The sequence below is a fragment of the Amblyomma maculatum genome, chromosome 4, assembly GCF_055883805.1.
Source record: "Amblyomma maculatum isolate TAMU_Amacu chromosome 4, ASM5588380v1, whole genome shotgun sequence".
In the NCBI taxonomy this organism is placed as follows: domain Eukaryota; kingdom Metazoa; phylum Arthropoda; class Arachnida; order Ixodida; family Ixodidae; genus Amblyomma; species Amblyomma maculatum.
Genome location: NC_139347.1, coordinates 142,655,552 through 142,680,639, shown reverse-complemented (window position 1 = coordinate 142,680,639; position 25,088 = coordinate 142,655,552). Strand labels below are relative to the sequence as shown.

The following is a 25,088-nucleotide window of genomic DNA, read 5'->3' as shown; positions in this document are numbered from 1 at the left end:
GGCACACTTTATCGCTGTAAAAGGAAATAAGTGTTGTTCATGCAGGAAACCGCCGAATGCGCGCAAACGGCCGTCCTCGAGGCAAGTAAGCAGGAAGCATGTGACGGCAATATTACTTTGTGCCAAGGACAATGGCGTAATGAGCGGCTTAAGAGGGTTATAGATGGCGCAGCAACAAACCCCCCCTGCGAAATGTGAACATTTGATTCAGTTGTAAACAAGTCACACAGCATGATTCTTTTTGTATTGCTTTGCTACTTAGCGTAAGAAAAGAAAATAAACATATTACTTCATTTATATTGACTGTTGCGTCTGGAGTGGCATAGTAATATTGCTATTGCACGCCGCCTCCGCTGGGCAAGCTAATAAGTGCTGCGGTAGCGACACTGACTGCATACTCCCCCATGGCACACCCGAAAGCTTCTTACTTCGATGAAAACAAAACTAAGTTCCTAAAATGCTCGTTCTCGTTGCCCATCTTTTATGCAGAACCGCAAGGCAATTACTGTGCTCAACATGCGTTTCTATCTCCTGTTAGATTTTCCGACGAGGACGTTTAGCTGTCTTGCCGGTTAGTAGACTGGACGTTACCTGCAACACAAGGTGACCTTCTACAAGTTTAAAAGTGCACTTCACAAGACGAGCTAAATAATAAAGCTAGAATTGGTGACAGTCAAAATAAAGTAACATTTTAGGTTGCCAGAATGTCTATATAAATATAGAAGATAATGAATTATCGTTCTGAGTTATAAATTACAGCCCGAGAATTATTATAGCATTGCCGTTATAAAGGAATCTAACAATATAATTTGACTATTTCTTTTTCCTAAATAACTGTCCCCGTGTTTTCGCATGCATGATCAGCACTCATCAGGAGTGAACAACTTTCCTAAACAAGAAGTTTTATTACCACGTTCTTGCAAATCCTTGGGGCAGTACATTCACCGCTTTTATCCCCTCAGGAATAGAGCGAGAGTGGATGTTATCTGTGTACTGCATAAACGATCCACTAGATAACAAAGTTACTTTTACCGGTAAACCATAGGCTATAGGTTAACATTTGACATCACAGAGGCATCGTTGAAACAACCGAAATTTTGTGAACTTTTCTCGTCTATCTACTCTGCGCTATCATCCTTCCCATGGCCGAATGATCAAATCATTGTGGGACAGAATTGTATTACGTGCTGAAGAACTCGTCATTGAGAACTGCTAAAACATTCTAACCCACAAAACTTTCTATCTGAATAGCATTGCTCTGCTGCATGAGCATAGTGTGGAGCTGCGGTTTACGTCGGTCCGAGCAAGCTTCAAACTTAATAAACGTACTCCATTTTCCCACCATCACACTCAAAACTGGAGCATTGTCGCATTCAACATCATGCGGCGCAGCAGTCCTCTTCAACGAAGCGCCTACCCTAGCCTCGCAGAAGAGACTAAGTATTCCAGAGACACCCTGCCTTTGATAGCACTACCGTAGGCATTTAATTTACACTAAAATGAACCTACCGTTCCAGCAGTATTGATTCTATCAGTATGGGAAGTTAATGTTTTGTCCATCGCAAAACAAAAAGTCCGGGTTGTTGAAGTCACCACTGAATGCTTTATAAATACGGAGGTCGTTCCAGTGTGTCTTTTATACGATAGTGGTGTAGCCCCCCTGATGGCGCATGATTTATGAAGCATATGCAGCCTGAGGGACGCGCCTCGCAGGGTCAGCGGTCGTCAGCGTCATCTTGCCGAGGGAGGTGGTGACAGTGAAAGCAAAATGGTACGGTGAAGATGAGGTTTTCATAAACAAGGACAATGAATACAACTTAAGAAAGCTAGCAGTTACAAAAACCAACGAAAGCATTTTGTTATAATCTGCGATGCTAACCCAAGCGAAAAGGTGATGTAATAATTTTAGCCAGAAATTTAATTGACTTGAAGATCAATGACTAAACGTAATATGTTGCTAATGTCATCTAAACTGATGACCTCCGTATGTCGTGTACTGTGTTTTACCACCTGAGCTACAGAGTCGGATGCCCAGTCTTTTCCTTTAGAGTGTTCTCCTCATGTTGCACGTAACCAGAGTTACCAGGCATATAGTGTTCACCTTGAAATGTGTGTAATGATGAGCCTCTCATGTTTGTCCCCTTCTCTGTTCAAAAGCTTAACAAGGGCCTTGGTTCTAGTAGCCGTGATGCCACGAGTGGCTTAAGAGGGTTCTCTCAAATCTGGTGCCCTCATATTTGAATCACATTCCACGTGGCTACTGCAGAATTAGAGGACGTTCTACATCCGCCTGGGAGAGTGAGGATAGGTTGAATAGTACGTTTGCGACTAGTTTCTACGTAACATGTCTAACACGAAGGTAGAAGGATGTACTGCCGCCGTATCTTAGGTGGTAGAGCACCTTGGTCTAATGAAGTGTAAGTGTCCACCGAAAAGTTGAGCAGGCACTGCACCTTCGTTTCTAAAATTACAACTTCGACAAAAAAAAACTACTAAAAATAAGAGTAATAAAAAGTGCTGTCAAGGCATTATTGTGTCTAATGTTAAGACGAAGCTTCAGCGCTACCCTATTTTAATCCTCAAACTGTGTCAACGTTACTAAATCATGCAAAACTATGCCTAATAGAGCTTTTTCTCATATAACTATATTCAAGCCATGCTTAAATCCACACATTTTTTTATTTTCTTCTGCAGCGGCACTCTATGTAAATTTGTTATAAAAGCAAAGCATCTAAAATGTTACTTTGCTTTGTTCAGTTTGGTGTCAGGTGTTTAACGTCGCTAGGCGAATCAGCCTATGAGGAATGCCGCAGGGGACATAACAGAGTTTCTTTAACGTAAACTAACGAAATGTTATACGTAACATTTAAAGTTCGAACAGGCAGCTTAATTTATTTAGCACAATGGGCAAGTGCATCTCCATAAAACAATCCGCGGGTAAACTCGTCTATATCCGTGTAGCATGCAGTTTGCGAAATAACGATGCATTTCTGTATGCATAAAATTATTATTGTTTGTTTCGGTTCTGATAATCTCATAAGCAGCCATACTGTTTGCTATTTAACTATGGGATTCAAGTAATAGACTTCTTTGTGCAAACTATATAAGCCAATCAGAAGAAAGAGTCTTAATGTAAATATATTTGTGCGCTGAAAACCAAGTGCGGCAGTTGATTCAAAAATACCCGACTTCCTTCTTTAACCCCAAAGACGTTACTTTATATTAGGTTTCTCTAGATTCTTTCCCGTGTCGGCCCATAGAACGTACTGGCAAGTGAAGCACTGCGAAAGAAAGGAAAAAACAGACAAAAGTCTTATTACATTCTAAATTCAAGCCAAGTGTGAAACCTAGCGTACATTCGGTTGAATGTCCGTCGGTGATACACTAAAAACCAATCATGCCCATGTTCAGCCTCAGGCTGGCCCAAAAATCAGGCAATGCTTTTTCTTGCTATCAGTAATGACCGCGAATCACGTCACGAGTGCACCTCTGCCATTCGCAAAACAACAAATATCCGGCCGCACCGGTCAGCTGGTATTCTGGTGGTGGCCCAAAAATCAGGCAATGCTTTTTCTTGCTATCAGTAATGGCCGCGAATCAAGTCACGGGTGCACCTCTGCCATTCGCAAAACAACAAATATCCGGCCGCACCGGTCAGCTGGTATTCTGGTGGTATTCGGATGCCCCTTTTCGTCGATAACCATATCACGCTGCCGCATTCCACCTCAGCTCTCTGACTCTGATGACTCTGCAGAGTCACGCTATCTTCCCAGCCAGCTTCAGACGGCATGCACCCCCGTAATACAATCGCAGCGGAGCGACAAGCTGACGTCTACGCTGTCACCTGGTCTTTGGAGGGATGGAATTTCACTGAATACTTCCCTTTCAGCTATGCGGAAAGAAAGCACAAAGCAGCACACGCGATGCTGCCTGCTCAGAGCTGATGTCTTCCTGGAAATATTGTCAACCGAAGCACTCGAAAGTTTCTAGCTACCGAACCTCTGGCGCGAAGAGGAAATCCGCAGCTGGCTGATAATTCGGACCGGCGCGCGGAGGCGAACTCTGCGCGGGGTCAAGGAGCGAATGCCACAGGTGCGCCCCCCCCCCCCCCCCTTCTGGCGAAGCGCACGGTGCAGCCGTCGCAGAGTGCCACTCCCTCCGCTCACACATTGAACCATTCTACCTTTGTAACGACGCGTTTTGGCTGCCAGGCGTAACAACATACGGAACAGCATTCTACTGCATAGCGCACAAAGTGACTTCAAGCGTGAAGACGAAAGCGGCAGGTTACGCCCTCGTACCTTGTATGTTTGCGTAGCAGCCTGACCAATAAATAGCCTTTTTTGCTGGCCGTGAGGTTCTTGGTTTCTATCACAAGAGACTGTTTTTGTGTTCGTCCTAAACCTTTTCTCCAATTTAACCTTACAAGACATCATTTCAGTGGAGCTGTACATCTGGCTTGGTCCACGGCCACTGCAGCAACGGGAGACGAAACCCCACGACCGGTCATGGCAATGTATATCGTCGGTGTATATTTACTCGCACTGGAATCTTTTAAATGCTTCCGCATCGCAACCGATGCTAGAAGAGTGATTCTAAGAATTTGATGCGTTATTTGCATAAAAGCGAGTGAGTCCCTGAATCACTGCAGGAACAAAACATTTGAATTCGCTTCACTTAAAAAGCTGCCGCGCGGTGCTCGGCGTTGGCAGCTTTTGTTTTTTTTTTTTTTTTTTTTTGCTTTTTGTTATACAACGCCGCTGCCGCTGAAACGACATGTGCTAGCTTCAATGTTGTATTGGATTATGCTTCATCACGGACGTAACGATTCACGCCATATGAGACGCTTCTTTTTGATGATACCAGCAAAATGCGCTCGCATCAGAGCGAAGGCCGCCGGTGGCGGCGACGCATAGCAGTGGGTCGAGAGACAAGAAATAACAAGTTTAAACAAGCTTGTTCAACGGACGCTACAAAGCGGCGACCGCCGGGCGTAAATATATTACCATGCTAGAACGAGCGCGAACAGCACTTTTTCGCGCCATGCGTGCGGTGGGAAAGTTGCCGGGCAAAGCTCTCGAGTTTATCGAAGGTTTTTCGCTCCGTGGAGGTCAGCTCATTCACTTCAGACGGGCGAGATATCCACCCGCCTAGCGTACCTATATAGCCGACTTAACCTGACAATAATTTTATGCCGCACATTGCAATATGGGACATGTATGGAGCAGGTAAAAACTACATTAAGTAACAAGGCCAGCCAGGAAGAAACGACTACACCACTGCACAAAGGAGCATTTCTCGTTCTAGCTAACTTAACGTAGTTTACCAGTGTTGCCTCGACAAAGTTTAACCCCACGGTTCATTCTGGGGACAAAATGCGGGGAGCAGGGTGTGTATGTGAGGATATGTGAGGGCAAAATTAAACGAAATCTAAGCCTTTGTAATGTTTTTCACTCGCTGCCTACTTTAAATCAATAGATATTTGCAGCCTGATAATATAAGCGAGCAGCTTATTTTCTTTGTTTGTTTTTGTCAGACAATGCTTTCTCAGTTACATGAAACGCATCGTTAGACCGAAAACAAATTGGTTTGTTCTGCTTGCTTGTGTCCCAGCCTGTGCATGTAATCCGTACTCTGTAGTTACCGCTTCAAAGCTTGAAACCTAGCTATGTATTCGGGGCATGATTGAACTGCTGGGTAAATATGACACATTCATAAAAAATATTTACCTGGCAGGCGCGACGACCACATTGTCTGCGCTTCTTCGCTTTAGTGTGCATCAGACTTGCGGAAGGCTCATGAAATGAGAAAGCACTTGCTGAGCTTTTACACTGAATTGATCTTTTTCCCAGTTTTTCTCCTGCTCCTTATTATCGCGCAGGAGCACAGGAACGGTGCATGCCAGTTAATTATTTAAGCGGCTGTACATTCAAGTTATTGTTTATTTGTTATGCTGGTCTACCTTAAATTTAGCAAGACGAATTTAAAGCTGTTTCGAAGGGTGGCAATAAACGAAGCAAGAAATCAATGGCTATCTCCTTGTCTTCGTTGTTCTTGGGCTTAACTTCAACCTAGTGTAGAATCTTTTTGACACCGGTATGCTTTAGTTATTTGTATTATCTAAACACTAATCAAGAAATAAGACAACTACTTCAAATTCGATGAAGATGTCACTAGTCAGCAACCAGAAACATTTTTCAAAATTTTTAAATCTAGCAAGTAGTAGAGGCAACATTTATTGTATAGTAATGAATACTTTTAATTTTGGAGCCGTAGTCAAAAATAAATTAAAGCTCACTATCTTTGCTGATTAAACAACACTATTAAACATCATGATAAAGCTACACCAAATAACCGTGTATTCCCCGTACATAGTAAATTGCTTACCTTTTATTTCACTGTACTCTGCGATGTCATATAGCTTTCATCCTCGAAACATGTTTGAAAATCTATGCGACAGGTGGCGATAGGTTTTCTCGAGGCAACAACGAAACATGCTCAGTGCATCCGCTTTTCCCAACAAATCGTTTTTTTTTTTTCCCTACTCTCAGTCAGGTAGTAGCCCTAACATTGTAAACTCCCACAACTAGGTTTTACCTTTCCTGTGTTGCCTCCGTTAAGGGGTCTCACTGATAAGTTTACAGATAGAGGGGTGGGCAAGCATCATTTAATTTTATTATTATTTAACAACAAAATCACCACTTACAACTACTTTCCTCTGCCTGTATACCATTGTTGAAGATCGAAAGAAGGAGTTTTAGGCACTGATATCAACTACTTTGTTTTAACTTTTCAGTGGTATTTTTTTTAATATCGTGCGTTTGAAGCGATTACACTCCAGTTTTTTTCCTGCATTCCTCAGGATTTACTGACCTTTAGCAAGACTGCCCATATTTGTTGGCATTGGTTACTTCTGGCTTTTGAAATTTTCATTCCAACATGAGCTCACGAATGGAATACAAAAGAAACCTGATTGGCCGCTGTCAGGGCGCAGGACAAAATCGAACATTTTAGCCCGGTTATTTGTGCTATTGCATCTCAGCAGCTACTCCGTGGTGTATCTATATTTTTTTGCGATGAATTAAAATACATTGCGAATAGTAATACGTATTGCTGCACTGTTCCTCTTCTCTGAAAAGCTTTACATTGCAGTAGTACTGTGCATGTAAAAGAACGAAATGCTAGAAAGAAAATGTCGATAAATAGTTGTGTATATATACAGTGCGCTATAGTTACAATAAGTATATTTAAGCTCTACTAATTATTTCGAGTACCATCTTGTTCGGTAGTAACCGAGTAGTAACTGTTCCAACACCGGCGGCTGGAACGAGCTCGTAACAGTGGCGGTGGTTGTCGTAGGGGTTTATTAATGAAACCAATCAAAAGAAGAAAACGAATGTTGTTGGCCGCGGCAACTGCCGTCTAATGTCTTAAACATGCGCATTGCGAACGAGGACAAAAAAAAAGGCGTCCCTGACAAGATAGCGAGCGAGAGCAAGAAAGGACAGTGGTATATCCTTGTATACTATTTAGAGAACACAAGAAAGGAAAGGGGTAGCCTCGTACACTATTTACAGAACACTAAAGGGAAGTAGTGCCGCCGTATTGCCGTCCCTGGCCCTGGCCCCTGCCCTCCATTTTCGATGGAGGCAAAAAGCAAGGCGCGCGCGTGCTGTGCGATCTCAGTGCCCGTTAACGATACCCAGGTGGTCGAAATTTGCGGAGCCCTCCACTACGGCGTCTCTCATAGCCTGAGTCGCTTTGGGGCGTTAAACCCCCCAAACCACCACCACCACCCATGCCCTCCAGCTGCTATCGCAAACTGGTTCACCTGAGCGTCGCCCTCCTCCCTTAAATGACAGGATTGCAAAATGGGTAGCATGCATGGAGTGGGATCTTGCATGCTGAAGCTCCGTTTCATACTCCTAGCCGACAGTGTCAGACAGCACCGGAAACTGCATAGCTGCTTCCCTGCATCGAGCCCTTTCCAGTCACTGGCGGTGGTGCTCAGTAAATTACAACCAAATGTGGAGTACCTGCTCTTAGCTAATTTAGAAATCAACATGAATTTACTTTTTTTTATAATTACTGACAATTTTTAGTTGTCTGTAGCTTTCACTATGCTTTCTTAGCAGCCATTGTTCTATGCCTCAAGTATTCACGATAATAATTCATGTCGTCGATCTGAAATCGTTATTGTTCTTTTGCGGACAGCGTAACATTCGCTCGAGGTACTGCACTTTGGGGAAGGGGGAGGGGCACTTTGAGAACTGTTGCATATGGGCTGTTCCAGGCCGAAAATATAGCGACCGAGCGAGAAGCCATGCGTACCGCGATGTGATGCGTTTTCTTTACCTTAACGAATCGGAATATAGCAGACAACCATTTGCCACTTAGGTGATCCAGATGTTCAAGCTGGTTTGCCGTTACAAAGTTTCTATCGAATTGGGTCGCGAAATTTTGGCAGTGCTAAAATCGACGACATCACAGCTGATTGCGCTTTTACATTAAATCGGGGACCTCACAGCCTAAAAACTTTGATCATGTCTGGGTGGCTCATCTAGAGCGCTCAATACTCGTCGCTAGAACGCGGGTTCAGTGCAGCCGAAAGGCGATGCGCCCGTGAAGATTGTATTGAACGAGGTCAGTGGGGTTGCAGGTAGCGCATGTGACCGAAATTTCCCATAGGCGTGCACTACGGCATCCCAGTGTATCAATCGTTTTAGGGCGTTAACCCCCCCCTCTACCATACCATGCAATACCGTACCATACAAGGTCATACGTACCATACAATAACAAAAAAAGAAGCAACAACTTTGTAGCAGGGAATGTCTCGAGTGAGCAACCATTATGTCGCTTTTCTACCAAAAGGTATCTGCGTGCTTTGCTGCGGCATATACCTATAATGGCTGCCACGCACCATTAGTGAAATCATCCGGCGCATCAGAAAGCAGCAAGCTGATCGTACAACACTTCTTTCACATCATTTTCGCATGCGGAGTGAAAACGTGATTATGGATCAGCTAAAAAAAAAGCGATTGCAAACCATCCTTGAAAGGCATTCGCACTCAGATCACAATGAAATAAATAAAAAAAACTGAAATCAATGCAGAAACTTGGCGAGATATGCGCCTCAGGATAGGCGGCACTATAGGTTTGTACTTCCAAGTAAAATTTCTTTCTTGCCACTAAGAGGTCCGCTATAACTTCCAAATTCCTTCGCAGGCGGCCTTTTCTCGCTATACATTTGCGAGATGTTTCGCTGAGCAGAACCTTTCCCCGTGCAGCTTTGCCACACGCAGGCAGACTGGCGGTAAAAATGGCTAGACTCCTAGTAGCGTTCTGGCTACCTTCATTTTGGAAATGGGCTTACCGGTCATAGGATTCTTTTTGTGCAAGTGCTGCCCTATGCGATCGTCTAAAAGCATCACAGCTTCGTCGATATCACCCCTTGTTCGGTAATTAATCTTTTTTCCAATAAACTTTTCTGCAATTTTTCAACTGACCTCTAAGCCATAGGTTACAAAATGCTCGTTTTTAGGTTTTATCCATTCGTCGCCTGGCGCGGGACATTTACACCAACCATTGGAGTGGCGGCGTATTTCTGAACGAGGGCCTAGCCGCTCGTAGCCGGCGAATAATTCCCTTTTCATGCCTGTTCACACATGGCTCCTCGCGGCCCTCCGCATCTAGGCGTAACAATCAAGATTGTAGACGCACTGATACTGTCCCCCACAGACAGCTCGCCTGAGAGGTAACGGGTAGACACGACCTTGAGTCATTTCCGCCCTCCCCACCGCCTCGGAAACGACGCCGGTAAGCGATAGCTTTCGCGGAAAGCCATATCACAAAGTGTGTATAGTGTAGCAATAAAAAAAAAAAGCCTGCCCGCCTCCGCTTACGTAATGGAGGTAGTGGTCGGTGGAGAATGGAGAAAGCGAAACCTCGGCTGTTCCGCCCATTCGTGTATTGTGCTCCCTCGCCGCTCGTTTCGCCCTTACCCCGACTGCAGAAGCGGGGCCGACTTTTTCTTGCGTGCGTTGAGAGGACGTCGACAAAGCTCGCTTCCTTGACCGCGTAGCAAGACGTGCGCTAACGGCTCCGGGGAAAGCAGTGAGCGTGTCTCAGAGTGCTGATAAGGCACTGAGCGGGATCATTGACTGCTAGAACAGCATAGCGGGCTGTGACACAACAGACTTTCGTGCTCGGGTGCTTGAAAAAGCATCAGTCTGCAGGTTCAGGTTTATTAGGACTGCAGGAAGTGTTCTCCAAAAGCCGCAAACTTTTGAGGCAGGTGGTTTGGCTTTTCGAGCTCCTCATAGGCGACCGCGTGTAGTCGCTTCACTCGCGGGCCCTCGTCGTTTTTCAGCTCTTCTGACGAGCTGTTCGCGACTTCGAGAAGCCAGTGAAGAGTGGCTCCTGCAGGATACCGTCGCACTTGTCGTGAACGACTGCAAGCTTCAAGGAGGACCTACAGCTACTGGTATGTGCGCTTCTTGGTTTGGGATCATGCGGAGATGTTATCCAGTGGTCAAATGAAATCAGCACATTAGTAAAAAACCTTTCCGTAAAAGCGGCACAACAAAGTGTCAAAGTTTTCGTTGTTAACTAATGCCTACCTTTGACGCTTACAATCTTCGGTTCTATCTTTTTATGCAGAGTTTGTTATCGGGCTCATTCTCAAGGCTCGCAGTCATGGTATCGGGATTTTTCGTGTGACGTCCGTTGCTATGCCTGCCTGAGCTAACAAACATGCCTGTCCGAAAGCACAGCTGCCTAACTCGAGAACGGCTAGAACTAGAGCATGCCGGAGAGCAGATCTAGTGTCTTACTGAACGCGGGGCACAGCGAGAAGCTGGGTACCAAAACAAAAATCCTCTTTACTTTATCCTCTCGAGCTCTGGATTGTACCGACTAGTGGATGATGACATGTCGCACACGTAATCTGTGCTGGAAAGCACGGAGATTACGATTTCTAAGTTGTCTTCTCATTTGACATGAGGGAGGGGAGAGCGCGGGTACAGAACAGGAGCGGGCGTTCGTGGATAATAACCACATTTGCGATATAAGCTTCAGATCAAGCTTTTAGCTGAAGACCTTCTGAACATTATGGCGTGAAGCCATATTACCGTATTAGCGGGTGAGTTTCCCGCCACGGACAAATTTCACTTCGAATATACGTTCTGAAGGAACAGCATTCGGCCTAGTGCAGGAACTGGTTGAGACATCTAACTAGATGCCCTCGGAAAGTTCTGTATGCGAGCCTGCGTAGCAGTAATTGAAAGCTGTGAACCTCAGGTCTGCATCATGAACTCTCAGAAGGGCGTAACCTCGGCCGAGGAATGTGCCCTCATGTAGTACTCCTTAAATGCGGCCTTTGAGGACCTGACAATCAAATATATAAAGAAGAAAAAAGAGGTTCAGTAATGCGCGTACATCGTTTCACTGGTGGAGGGCCTATGCCCTAACAGTGCCATTTCCGGCAGTGGCACCGTTCCCACAGGCCTAATTTGTGCAGCCGCTTTTTCCGGCGCGTTTTCCTTTCCCGCGGCTGAGCAGGCAGACATTTCGGGGCAGCGGGGAAATTTTTACGCAGTACTTTTTGCACGTCTAAACTACTAAGAATAAAGTTGGTCAGCCCATGAGTTCCTGCACTTCTCAGCTCTTACGTCCTTCCTCCGCATTTAAGTGCTGAAAATATCCGAGTGCGGCAACAAGACGCGACTGGTCTGGCATGCAAATCACCTAAATTACAAACACAAGTACATAAATTAGGTGCTTTGTTTTTGCCCTAAAATCATTTCACAAGCCGCTTTCAAACCCTTCCTCAGAGCTACCTATTCAACTATATCAGCCTGGTTATAAGGCAGTTCCCACTGCTCACGAAAAAAGGTGTTTCGGTCGTCTTGCTCGGTCTATAAGGAATTGTTATTTCGAGTAGCAATCACAAAAACGCTTAAGACTTTTTCAGCAGGCGAGAAGAGGGTGCCGACCTAAAAATGAGACAGCCGCTACCTCGACAAGAATTACGTAGCGATTTTTGCACTGACCAGGACGAACTGAATGCACCTGCTCACAAGGAAACACAAATTGCTGACAGAAGCACCATTGCACGTTATGCAGGAAACCTTCCGACTTTTCATAGGGGGATTTTCTGAAGTCGGGCTTTGAAGCGTCTAGGTAGCTCATCGCGTCCTCGATTGCTGCACAGTTCCTTTATTACGTGACGGGGCGACACAGCGGTTTTACCACCCACGCTACTCGTTGAAGCAGAGCGCGAATCGCAGCTGTACAGCTATCCAAAATAGGAAGAGAGCGCCTTCACCAAGCTACTATTCTTTCCTAGTGACACGATACCTTCTACATCTTGTAAAGCCTTATTGGACGCATGAATCGGCTAATAGGCAACGCAAAGGTATGGACATGCGCTGAGCAAGCACTACAGAGACGGACAGGGAAGAGGGGGGGGGGGGGGGGGAAGGGGGTTGTATTCATCACGCCTACAGAGACAAACATTGCAGGACGTGTGATTGTTCAAAGATCATGCACACAGAGCAATCAAGAGTCATTGCCCAACCTTCAGCATTGCCCGCCATTATGACAAAATGAAAGGAGCTGATAAGGCCGCAATGGGCTGCTAGCTATCAACTCGAGAGCTCACCTTAGGCCTCAATAGCAGCCTTAGGAAACGTCATTAAAACTAGAGATACAGAAAAGGCTACAGGTGCTCTGTAAAGTGCAGCGATTGAAATTTCCAACATATAAGCCTTGGGAAGCAATGCTGGTGAAACATTACGACGTCCATCCGCGAAGGAGGTCGAAAACGAAATGATTCCACATGCGAGTACACCCGTTAATGGGAAAAATCCGTGGTCAGAGGCCTATCACAAGGTTGCTTCCGCTCCTTATCTCATTTATGCTTTTGATCTATAGTGATTCTTGCAATGTGAAGAATTTTGCACGAATTTTAATTCAATTCAATTGTTTATTTTCCGTGAAATATATGGAGGAGGCCAAGGAAGAAAGCTGCACAGAAGCAGCCTGAAGGGCCCTTGACCCCCTTACAAGCAACAGCGCAGGACCGATGCACGCACAATCCCCGAAGGCGTTGAGAATTTTTTTTTTTACATGATAGCTATTCTAAACATAGACAGCCAGTGAAATTAATACACAATCATAAATCACTACACTTAGACATTTGCAACAAGAATAATAAAAGATTGTTGTTCTGCAAAATACTTGTTTTCCACCGAAGCACTATCCCTTATTTGCACAATATCTCTGAAAGCCCGCAAAATGCCCGCAAAAAAGAAAATTAAACGCTTATTCGAACTTAAATATATATATGTATATATATATATATATATATATATATATATATATATATATATATATATATATATATATATATATATATATATCTGTGCGATAATACCAGAACCGAGGACGTTCGGAGTTGCAAAAAAAATTATTGTTAGTTGTTGCTAAGAAACAAAAATTGATATAATGGCCAAGCAGTACCTTGATACTTCAGTAGCGCTTTCTGCCCACCGCAAGTCTCCGAAAGCGCTAGTGGACGCTCTTTCGGGATCAGTTCCAGCTCTTAATTAAAAGCATCATAAACGCAGCAACTCCATCCGACCACCACACGTCCCCCTTCCTTGTGGCATTATCGACCTGCAGAAAGTGAAGCGTTGATTACCATCGTCACGTTTTACACCCTTGATATTAATCCTCGGGAGTGGCTTACTGTCAATACAGAAGAAGAAAGGGGAGGGGACATCAGCGCATAAAAATACCTAAAAAGCATATGACCATTACAGAAGTAGCATAACTAATCAAAACTAATCAGTTTGAAAGTTACAGGACAAATGAAGCAGGCACAGTCTTTAAAAGGTGTAGAAATATTTTACTCTGCTACAAGACATAATACGAGTTTTCGAACATAATGGTTTCATTTTGGAAGGCCGTATAATAGGAAGCTGATTCCATTTTAAATGTGGCGGCTTGCAAAGTTGTTAGCGGTGTTAGCTGACCAATGTTGACCGGCTGAGATAAACAAGCTCCTCCTCTGTGCCATTATAGTCCCACGGCTTAAGATTGTTACACTGGTCGTATGTTCGCTAAATGCATCATCACCGACTAAAGAGGGAGCCGCTTGGCTACGAGGGATCGCCACCGAACGCAGTTGGAAAGTTCGACCATGCCCTGCCTCGCGTTCGGGCGCTTTCTTGCTTCGTTATCACATACGCGGAAGCGAACCCTTCCGGTTTGGCCAGCCCGTCGACGCCCACGTGGTGCGTCGGTGCTCCTTTTCGGCTCTCTCCTCCTCATTTCGCTGATGTTCCGATGGCATCAAAAAGGTTGCTGCGGAACGAAGACGAAACTCGCTTTGTGTTTCTTGCGCACCTGCGTTTGTTACTCGCACACGTTGTCAGAATGTCAGGCAGAGCTCTCATCAAAGCCGCTTGTTCCCTCAGCGACTCTTCGGGTATTGTCTCCCAGAGACTGTCAATGTCAAATTTAGATGGGCAGCGTGGAGGGCGCAGGTGGTGCAACGCCAGACTAGCCATGAGTGAACGCACTCGCCAGCTGCGCTGTTGTTCGGCTTTATTACGAAGAGCGAATGCGTGCGCAAAAATGAACAGCGTAGTCACATGTCCTCCGCCCTTTTAAAAACATTAAGCCTTCTCACAAGCTCTTGCCGTCTTTTCTTTTATAAATTGGTGATCACCTTAACTAGGATAGTTATATTTTTTATGCATAGCCAATTATTTACTCGCCGAGCAAAGCTAAATCCCAGTATCGCATCCCACACAGAACAATCGCATAGCGCTAGTGTGGCAGCCTATCCACGTAAACGAAAATACCGTCTTGTCGCATGAGGCTATTGTACTGCGGGTTACGTGAAAATCATCGGTTATATAGTATTTCCTTTCCAATTGACTATTCAGTGCAGGAGCGCTATGCAAACATTGACGGTGACTTTATTCGAGGCTGTCTACACATTCGGAATCATAGCGTACCAGCCTCAAAAGAAGGGTTCTCTAAAAACAGTGCAAAGACGCAAAGCGCTCGCGCTCAGATGGCGTCCGGGCTACTTCTTGCACGAAATGACCAGGAAGTAATAACTGAGAGCCCCAATGTGTGCAAAACAAAAGCGTAATAGAAAGACAAAACGGGAAAAAGTCAGCACGTTACGCATTTTGCACACTTCGTTCAAGACAACATGCGGCTTCTTGTTCTCCATGGCGTTGACTGTGCCACTGTCAATCATGGAACTGCGTGAGTCAAGAAAGTTTATTTGAAAAAAACACTACGCGCTCTTATGAGTGTTGTAGTCGCGTGTCCCGAAGTAAAGTTTGTGGCCTAGGACGATTAGACTGGCACCTTAATCTCAGCATGCCGACAGCGCCTGTTTACGGTCTTTTTGCGCTCAGAAACCCCGTGCCGCAGTTGCTGTGCACAACCCGCGAGTGCCACGGTAAACCTTAGCCACCCTTTCATTCCTTAGTAAATCCTATTTCCACCTAATCGCTTCCGCCAGACAAATGGTTTTTTATTAGGATTGCCTCAAGCTGCCTCACATATAGAGGGGAACTTACTGTATCTCCTACCTCGCATCATCACCATCATCATGAGCCTGACTATAACCACTGCAGGGCGAAGGCCTCTTCCATATTTCTCCACTTAACCTGGTTCTGTGCTAGCTGCTTAATTTCCAATTAAGAAGAAGAAATGGACATGGGTAGGTCATGTAGTGCGAAGAGAGGATAACCGATGGTCGCTGAGGGTAACAAACTGGATTCCAAGGGAAGGAAAGCGTAGCACGGGGCGGCAGAAAGTTAGGTGGGCGGATGAGATTAAGAAGTTCGCAGGGGTCAAGTGGATGCAGCTAGCACAGAACCGGGTTAATTGGAAAATTATGACAGAGGCTTTCGCCCTGCAGTGGGTATAGTATGATGGTGATGATGTGCTAGCTGCATCCACTTGACCCCCGCGACCTTATTAATCTCATCCGCCCACCTAACTTTCTGCCGCCCCTTGCTACGCTTTTCTTCTCTTGGAATCAGCCTCGCATATAGAGCGGAAGTTAAGGGATCTTCCGGCTCCTCCGAGCAGGCTCCGACATGAATCCGAGGGCAGCGACCGGTAAGCGCGCGCCCTTGACGATGGGATACAGCGAAAACATCCGCGAGTATAAAAGGCATACCGCAGCACGACCGTGGCGGCGCGTTCTGAAAAGATGCAATCTTCCGGGCTCCTCTCGCGGCCAGTCGCGCAGAAAAAGTGTCTTGTTTTTCAACCAACCCGCGATCGACTCATCGTTCTCGTCATCTGTACCGGTCAACTCAGCGACTTCGACTCCTCATCTAACAAGAAAGCCGCGAGAATTCCTTTTTGCCACAGACTGTCGGTTAACAGAATACTGTTTTAGCCTTTGCTTAAACCTTGATCTGACTTAGTATTATTTTACATTGTGTTTTCTGTGTAACTCTAGCCCTTATACTTACTATATCTGGAATACATGCTTTGTTACCTTTAGAGTTTTCTTTATTGTATTTTTTTATTGTCGGTCTTTTTCTTCTTGTCATTTAGCGATTCTTCTTTTATCACTATAGTGTCGTATTTTTATGCAGTGTAATTTGGACTATACTATCTATAAATATTCAATTGTTTACAAAAGAAGGTGACTTTCTTGAGCTCGTCAGCCTCGGTTGAAGAGGCGAAGAAAAAGATCCCCGAGCAGTTAATAAAGTTCACTCACTCACTCATTCTTGAGCTTATTCATCAACCCCACACCGACACACGTACTTCACCGGTTGACCGGCCAAGCTTCTACCTTACCTGTGTTCTCAAACCTCATAAAGGAGCGACGGGTAACCGTAAAGGGGATCCCGCGCCTCTGTTGACCGTAAAGGCGGGGTTTTTTGATAAGCTGCAGCTAGATTAACGCAAGAAATAAAACAAAGATTCTGAATATTTTTAATCCAATCCCCAAGTCAGTCTGCAGGAAATATTTTGTCCAGTGCATCCATAAAATTAAAATATTGCTCTTAGAAATCAGCCTAAACCGCACCGGCAGCTACGGCTGCATTAATGCTGATTAATTCTTTTGTAAAGAAAAATTGCAAGGATCCACGAACAATAAATTTTCCACGGTGGCCAGCGTTTCTGCAGAAGCTGGCAACAAAAGCATCGCATACTAGATTCCATCATAGGAAGCTTCAGGAAGCTTTGCCAATTCTAAGGTCCAGTGGTCCAGTGTCAATGTGACCCCAAGTAAAAGCCTGTCCCACTGACTCGTAAACAGCCGTCTAGCTGAGCTATTCACAACCAAGGTACCTAAATAGCATCCCAGGAGTAGGAAATGTAATGCAGGGAGCAGATAACGAGCGATCTGGCGGGGCAGTAAAGTGGCTGTGCTGCGAAGATAAGCCAACAAATGCGACCACAAAGAAACGTCCTTTTCTCGGAGCTGCGAGATCTGCACAAGCAGATATGTGCGTACCTACAAAGTTAGGATAAATTCTGGGAAGGTGTTAAGTGATTTTTTTTTAAATATACCTAACTGCAAAACACAATCAATACATTTTCAGATCACCCCATCACACGCTTTCAGTTCTTGTCATTTACTTAAAAGCACCTGATTTGTTTTGTATGGCAGTGTTATCAACATCAGCCTGATTATTGGGACATTCTTACATTTGTTTAGATAAGAACCCGAGGCAGTTGATCGTGAGCTGGACAGGCTCCAGAAGCAAAAGTTTTCTACGCGTCGAAAGCTTTAACCACTTCTCTTAATACGTTGTTAAAAGTATATTGCGATATTCCACGGTTGCCCTAATTATATTCAACAACTACGCCTACATGTTTTCTATGACAGTTTAAACTATCGCGTGCGAGCGTGGAGAGGTGTGGTGGTGGTAGTAGTTTTTTATCGAATAAACTAGCACTGCAGCTGTGTGTGGGTGTCCAGCCGGAAACCCACAGTGTGGGTTTCCAACTACAAAGGCTATCCAGTGCTGGTTTTCCCTCGGAGGTAATTACCTTTGCGCTGGAGGCCCTTGCCAGTGCAGCTAGAGGTGTACATGAGCACCGCCGCAGGGAAGAAACGCAACACAAGAGATCACATGCCATCCCATATTTCCACCAGATATCGCATCGACTGAAAAAAGTGGCTTAGAAAGGCGGTGTGCCGGTGGTCTTCACAGTACTCCAAAAACTGGCTGGTCTATGCAATAAGATGCGGGGAGGGGCACGCAAACAGATTTGTCCCGTGCAAAACGGGTTGTTTACAAAATACCCGTGTCCGGGGGCAAAAGCTACATTGGAAAAAGTGGACGTTGTATAAACGTCAGACTTCAGGAGCACCCCGCAGGAGTTACCGCATTGGCGGAAGGAGGACACGTGGCTGAGCACTGTCGCCACTTCATTGGTTGCAAGCCTCGGTTCTGCGAGACAATAATCTTCAAGAATTTCGCGTCAAAACTTTGCAGAGAAGTGTACGAGGCCTACTGTATTAAGAAGGAATCCGGCTCATGTGTCAGCAAAACCTCGGCTAACCTGTCAGATTAATAATTCGCATATCTAGATAGCATGATGTCCCGTAAACGCCCGCGCACCAGTGTTACGTCATGATCGTTTGTTAGGTTATAGTGTGATTGCGATTATTGTATAAAATGTGACACACCGTTGTAATAAACTAGTTTAAGTTCCCCGCTTTTTCCTATTCCTTCTTCCCTGTCCCTTGTCTTTTTGCACGGTTTCATGATGCATTCCCCAGCTTGATGTGGCCCTTATGGCGAAGTGGACTCAGAAGTAATGATGATGTGTACAGCTATAGTCGTGATAGTGAGCATAGCCGCTACCCATATCGCGCTATTAAATGGCGCCTGTCTCACGTTTTCTCCATCGTGGACATTAATGCACTTGCAGAAGTTCATTTACCCAACTTAATAGCGTCGACAAACCCACGAAGCATCCATGTTGGCGTATCTGGAGAAAACAGCCGGCAGTCGTGTGGCGAAGTTCGCATCCAGAAACTGTCTGCAGGCGTCTTGGCATGCTGTAGCAAACCCGGTGGCCATCGAAATAGGTTCGAACCAGTGCAGAAAAAAAAAAACGTCATTCCGAGAGGTGCCTTAGACTGTAAGAGAAACGTAGCACTATATACATCTAAAATGGATGAACCAACAGGCAACGTTAGCACTCTTGCGTCTAGTGTCGTGGATGCACGACATATTGTTTGCATATTATGAGCGCATTCCTCCACGAAAATTGTGTACAAAGTATGAGGTCAGCATGTTTTCGACAGCCAGCATTTTACGGTTGCAGTATCTAGTCTTGCTGTCAGCAACCTTGTCAAGCACAAAAGAGCTCATGAATGTGCGACTTCGGGCCAGCGTTCAGCGGCTGCTGCTCTCGTTCTCTAGCCACGGTTGCGGTAAAGGTAGGAAAATAATAATGAAATTAAAAAATTTCTACTGATCTAGCCCTTTCAGTTGGCGTTTCTAAGAACTTGAATTGGGCACTTAAAAAGGATTCATCCGAAAATTGTATAAAGATAGTTACATACAACTCTGCACTAAATTTTAGCGTAAGTAATAATATATTTATTTCGACCTTTGAGTGTAACTACTTAGCTGCCGTAAAGTTGAGGTACCAATTTTTTCTAACGAATCGTTCATTATTTGCAAAAGAAGATTTAACTCAGAACGTTTAATTAAACGTTGCGAAAACGCATAAAACAATGACTAGAAACAGCGTATACTGCTTGCTTTGGTGTGTCCTGTCGTGTTATTTCCAGTTTTCGGTTATGTTCCACTCTGAGGATTTGAGAAAGAAAAAGGCACAGCTGCATTTCGACGCACTTGTGCTTCTTGTCTTGATCTTTAGAGGCATCAAAAAAAAACATATTCATCGGGACGTTTTTTATTTTGTTTTCTTCCGACACGACCATATATACAACGTTTCCCATTAGGCTCACTGGTAAGTTATGGTACCTGTATCAGGCGTCAAGCCACACAGGCCTACTGCTCCTGTGTACACAAGCAGGAATAATGAATACGTGTTATCCACCACAACCATGCCAATTTGGGAACTTGTAATGCAGCAAACGACCTGGAAGCAAAAATATATTTAGTGACTGTCCGAGAGTAAGCGTTCCCGCACACCAAGCATTCGCGACACACTTAACAATTTTAAGTTTATCCTCGAATCTTACTTAGGCTTCACCAATGGACAATTTTACGCATATATGTGTACTAAACATTTTTGAGCCAGTTGCTAAAGAGTGGTTGCCTTTTAAGCAGCGAATAAATATCGGAAGTCGTCGATTTCCTCTCCCAAGCTGTTTCTGACTTCTTTATATGGAGAAATTAGTGTCTTCGTTAAACACCTTTGTATTATGCAGCGTTCTGTTTTTTTTTTCTTATTTTCCATTACTCTAATTTAAATAAAGCTATAACTTTTCGAGTTGCTCTGCCTGAAACATCTGAGCTCAGCAAGAAAATGAATACGCTTAACATATGCGCCCGAAATCGCTAAACTAGTTGACGGTAAGAGTAAACTCTCCCTGCTCATAAAGTATTTGCCGTCCCCCAAGGGTGCCCCTCCCCTGCTATTCAATTTGGCCATGATGCGCCTGCCGGCCCAGCTGGGTGCTGTCGAGGGCGTGCAGCAGGCTCTGTACGCCAACGACATCACCCTGTGGGCCCCACAGGGCTCGCTTGGAGACATTGAGGCAAGCCTGCAGCAGGCGGCGACTATAGTAGGCCGCTATGCTAGCCGCTGCGGCCTTCAATGCTCCCCACAGAAATCGGAATTTGTGCACATCCGCCCCTCTCCCAAATGCACTACTAAAATTCAACTTACTCTTCAGTCAGGTCCAATTCCAGAAACACAAGAAGTCCGAGTACTGGGACTCTTCATTCACCAACACCGCAAGCCAGACACCACATTGGCTAAACTCCGCAAGGTGGGGGACCAGGTGGGCCGCATGGTCAGCCGGGTTTCCAATAAACGCGGGGGGTTACGAAGCAAGGATGCCTTGCGGCTGGCAAACGCCTTCGTAACCAGTCGAATCCTGTATTCGACTCCATATCTCCACCTGCGGAAGCAAGATGAGGATGCCGTCGAGGTCATTCTCCGCAAAATCATTAAGCGAGCCCTCGATATTCCGGTGAATACCTCAAACCAGCGCCTCATGGCGCTGGGAATGGTGAACACCTTCAGGGAATTGAGGGAAGCGCACGTCACAAATCAATATACGCATTTGTCGCAGACGCAGTCGGGCCGCCGCCTTCTTGCCCGGCTCCACATCAAACATACGACACTTATGGAAGAACGGGCACGCATTCCAGCGCCGTGGAGATGCGCCCTCCGCGTACGCCCTCTTCCCGCCAAAATGGCACGCGAAGACCATGATGGCAGACGCCTGGCGCGGGTGGAAGCCCTGGCACGCCATTATGGTTCTAAACCCGGCGTTTTTTATGTGGACGCCTCTGGCCCGCACCATGGGGGGTCGTACACGGCCGCAGTCGTCCACGAGGTGAAAACAGTCAACGGTCTTAGCTTCAGGGCCCGCAACATAACTCATGCGGAGGAGGTCGCCATAGCATTGGCTGCTTCCCACTCTGACTCGAAATATATAATTTCCAACTCGCGAGGGGCCTGTCGGAACGTCGAACAGGGCTGGATCCCTTATCTAGCCTACCGAATACTGCAACATAGCTCCTACATTGGGGACCCCGCTACCCGATATATTATTTGGGCTCCTGCTCATCAGGGGCTGGCTGGAAACGAGGCTGCCGACGCCGCCGCCCGCGCGCTCGCTCTCCGGGAAGTTTCCTCCTCCTCCCCCTCCGACCAGGACGCTGATCCTAATCCGGCTTATACATTCAAAGATATCGTAAATTACTACCAATCTAGCCACAGCCTTTACCCCCGCCCATGTAAAGGCCTTTCAAAGGCGGATGAGCGGCTCTTACTCCGCCTCTATACCAACACACTGCTGTGCCCGGCAGCTCTAAAACACTTCGACCCTGCTTTCTCTGGCAGCTGCCCGCACTGTGGGGTGGTGTCTTCGGACATCTACCACATGGTGTGGGCCTGCCCCTCAAATCCGGCTATCCCCCCTCACCCCAACCCAACCCGGGAGGACTGGGAGGCGACCCTGCTCGGCTGCTCCGACCTGCAGGCCCAACGGGCCTTAGTCGGGCGAGCCCGAGCGGCGGCAGACGCCACTGGGATCCCGAACTAGGGAGCTCCACCTAGTGTTTGTGAGGGTTGGCCCCTTCAGGGTCAGCTCATGCGTAACCTCCTGTATTTGTATCCTATATAAATGTTTTCCACCACCACAAACAGCCCCGACGACTTTCTAATAACTTCTTGCAACAAATATATACTTCCTGTTTTTGTTCCAGCTATATGTAAATGTTTGGACACGCCATACTTTCAAGAAGCCTGTCGCGAAACGTATGTACCTACAGTGTTACACGTATGTCAGCTCCGTCTCTTATAGAAGCTAATGCGATGACCTTGAAACAGCATTTTCTACTTGAGGTACACTAGCAGTGCGAAAGCGCTCATATAATCTTCATTGCCCAGTGAGGACCTGGCTCGTGCCTCACTACCAATTGGCCCTCCATACTGTGACGTCACAATTCACGTGTCCTGGCGCAGGTAGTCTAAACAGTGCTTTCTCGTGGCATCGTTCGTCTAACCAGGTTAAACTCCGGATATTTTTTTAGGCGAAAACACTACCTCACACGCTCCAACAAAGTCAAGAGCGTTGTAGCTTGCATATGCCGAGCTCGGACAAAAGAAAAATAACAAACTTCAAAGCTGAGCAGGTTTGAACCCAGAATTTAGCACGAGTGAAACAAGGACAAGGAAGACAGGTAGGAAGGGCGCTAACTTGAAACTGAAAAGAAGGAATCCTTCCTTGCGCTTTCTTTTTTTTTTCTGTTGCAAGCAAGCATATTTCGTTTTTGTCTCCTTGTCCTTGTTTTACTCGCGCTAAGTCTCCTCTTAAATGTCTTCCCAACGCGCCCAAACTTACACTTTACTCACACCCGAATTTGTCGTGAGAACCGTTTACGGCACTTTGCATTCATCACTACATCCTGTCGCCCCGCTTGCACACTCTCGAGTGTTCTTTGCATTTGGTCTGTTTTTGAATTTGGCAGCACCTTTGCTAACCTTTTGCTTATATTAATTGCTACATACTTGCTATTATAATAGTAATCTTACGCGATGCTGTGCAATGATTCTCTTGACACGCGTCTGTCTCGATGTGCTGAATTTTTTTCTGAGGCCCAACTCCCTTTCTCCCTTTTTTCTCAAGACGTTTTTGTGGTGGAAATCATCACGCAACTGTCTTTTAGATAACTCGATGGGAAGACCGTGACATTGAATATCTTTCTGCCCTTTCAGTGGTTTGGGTATTGTGCGCGCGTATCTCAGTGCGAGTCTTCGCTGTTTTCTTTCCTTCAATAAAACTTCAGTCGTTAGTCCAGCCTCGTCTTCTATGCTTCTCTGTTTTGTCTTTTGGCTGGTTTAAACTGAATGCTATCCAACTCGCCCAGTCGTCAACCTTGTTGAATTTCGTTTCTAGCTCGTTGGGCTCTTTGCCATGTGCATTGCACGTCGTTGTCTCTATTAACTTCCATCTGCGCGCAAAAGCCTTCGCACGTCCTACTCGGTTTAACTACGTCACTACCATACCAGTTTTTCTGTGTATTGCTTTCATACACGAATATCGAATTTCCCATCATAAAGTTGTCTTCCCCGGTGTATAGGCCACCGCGTTCGAGCAGATGCTCCATTTATTGCGCTGTCACACACTAACGTGTGCGCCGATAACTTCTACACATCTTGGTATTTACCCAGCAAACGTCTTTCGCGGGAATTTGTCCGTTTGTAAATTTGTTTCATGTTTGCACAGAAGCATGTGTGTTTTTGCATTTTGGAACCATTTTCGCTAACGTTTTGCTCATATTGACTGCTACAGGGTTGCTATCAGCCTTGTAAGTTTACGTCATGTTGTACAATGATTCCGCTGACGCGAGTCTACCTCGGTATGCCGATTTTTTTCTGAGGCCCAACTTACTTTATTTCTCAAGACATTTTTGAGGTGGAAACCATGACGCAAATGTCTTTTAGAGCGTATAGGTTGTATTCATTGTCGGCTGTTCTCGACTCATCTGGGTTACCGTTCTCAGAACGACGGGAAAAATCAAACTGTTTTCCGCTTCTGGTGCGCCATAACCTTGGCCGTCGTCGTTTCGTTTGGGTAGTTGGGAAATCCGTGGACGAAGCTGTGAACCCTGTAATTTGCTGAGCGGAAGTGATGTGGCTGAGCGGAAGTGATGAGACGCTCGGTGTGCGGCATCGCCGCAGGTATGTCCGATGTAGGTTGCAGAAACTATAGCGAACGTCGAAGTATCGAAACTGCATACTACAATAGTGCATTTCATCTGGGAAGCAGAGATTGCGCACGTAAGATTGCAAAAGAGCCACATGTAGAATTACACTGACTTACTGCGCTTATCGGAAAAGCAGAAGCTTAATTCACTGTCGTTTGATCATTTCGTATATCCGCGGCCTCACAAAGAGTATAATATTCCCGCATTTGCATGACACTGCACGTGAAGGGAAACTCGGCACAGCGCTAATCGATGATGGACATTTTCGCAGCTGTAGTTTCAAATGAGATCCTTACCTTTCCATGGGGAATTGCGATTTCATTCATTCCTTTATCTGCGGCTCCTGAAGAAGCCGTTCGCCAAATAATTGTTGGTTTCGAGCGACCATAATTCATCTTCCGTTGCTCGCGAGTAGCTATCTGGTAGCATGAACCAAATAATCCTTGATTCCTGGAAGTTAACCTTTTGGCACAAGCTCTACATCAGAGCATATTTAATAGTTTGAAAGTAGCAGGGAATCAATGCTACCTCACAATTTGATATGTCTTGGTAGCATTTTCTCGCTGTAGGATCCATACCTTCCGCCTAAACGCACAGATGAAATGAGGGCTTGTCGCTAACTAGCCGGTCACCTCTGAAGCGAGCTCCGCCCTTCCG

General features: G+C 45.6%; 2 protein-coding genes across 3 annotated transcripts in view; both read left to right on the top strand.

Annotated features, from left to right (window-relative positions):
• Positions 1-9,965: 9,965 nt before the first annotated feature.
• Positions 9,966-25,088, top strand: part of LOC146193232 (alpha-tocopherol transfer protein-like) — a 33,371-nt gene continuing 18,248 nt past the window's right edge. Inside the window, exons 1-2 of one of the 2 annotated variants that reach the window (XM_084602622.1) lie at positions 9,966-10,290; positions 10,370-10,483. The gene's annotated coding sequence lies outside the window, so the exon portion shown is untranslated. Of the gene's footprint in view, positions 10,484-25,088 lie in introns of both variants that reach the window. The other variant, XM_084602621.1, reaches the window with a different exon arrangement.
• On the top strand, positions 21,002-22,264 carry LOC146193233 (uncharacterized). Its single transcript, XM_084600506.1, has one exon. The coding sequence runs from the start codon at positions 21,002-21,004 to the stop codon at positions 22,262-22,264; it is 1,263 nt and encodes a 420-aa protein (XP_084456632.1).

Excerpts from the sequence above, each read along its gene's own strand:
- LOC146193233 (XM_084600506.1), top strand. The coding sequence starts at position 21,002 with ATGGTCAGCCGGGTTTCCAATAAACGCGGGGGGTTACGAAGCAAGGAT.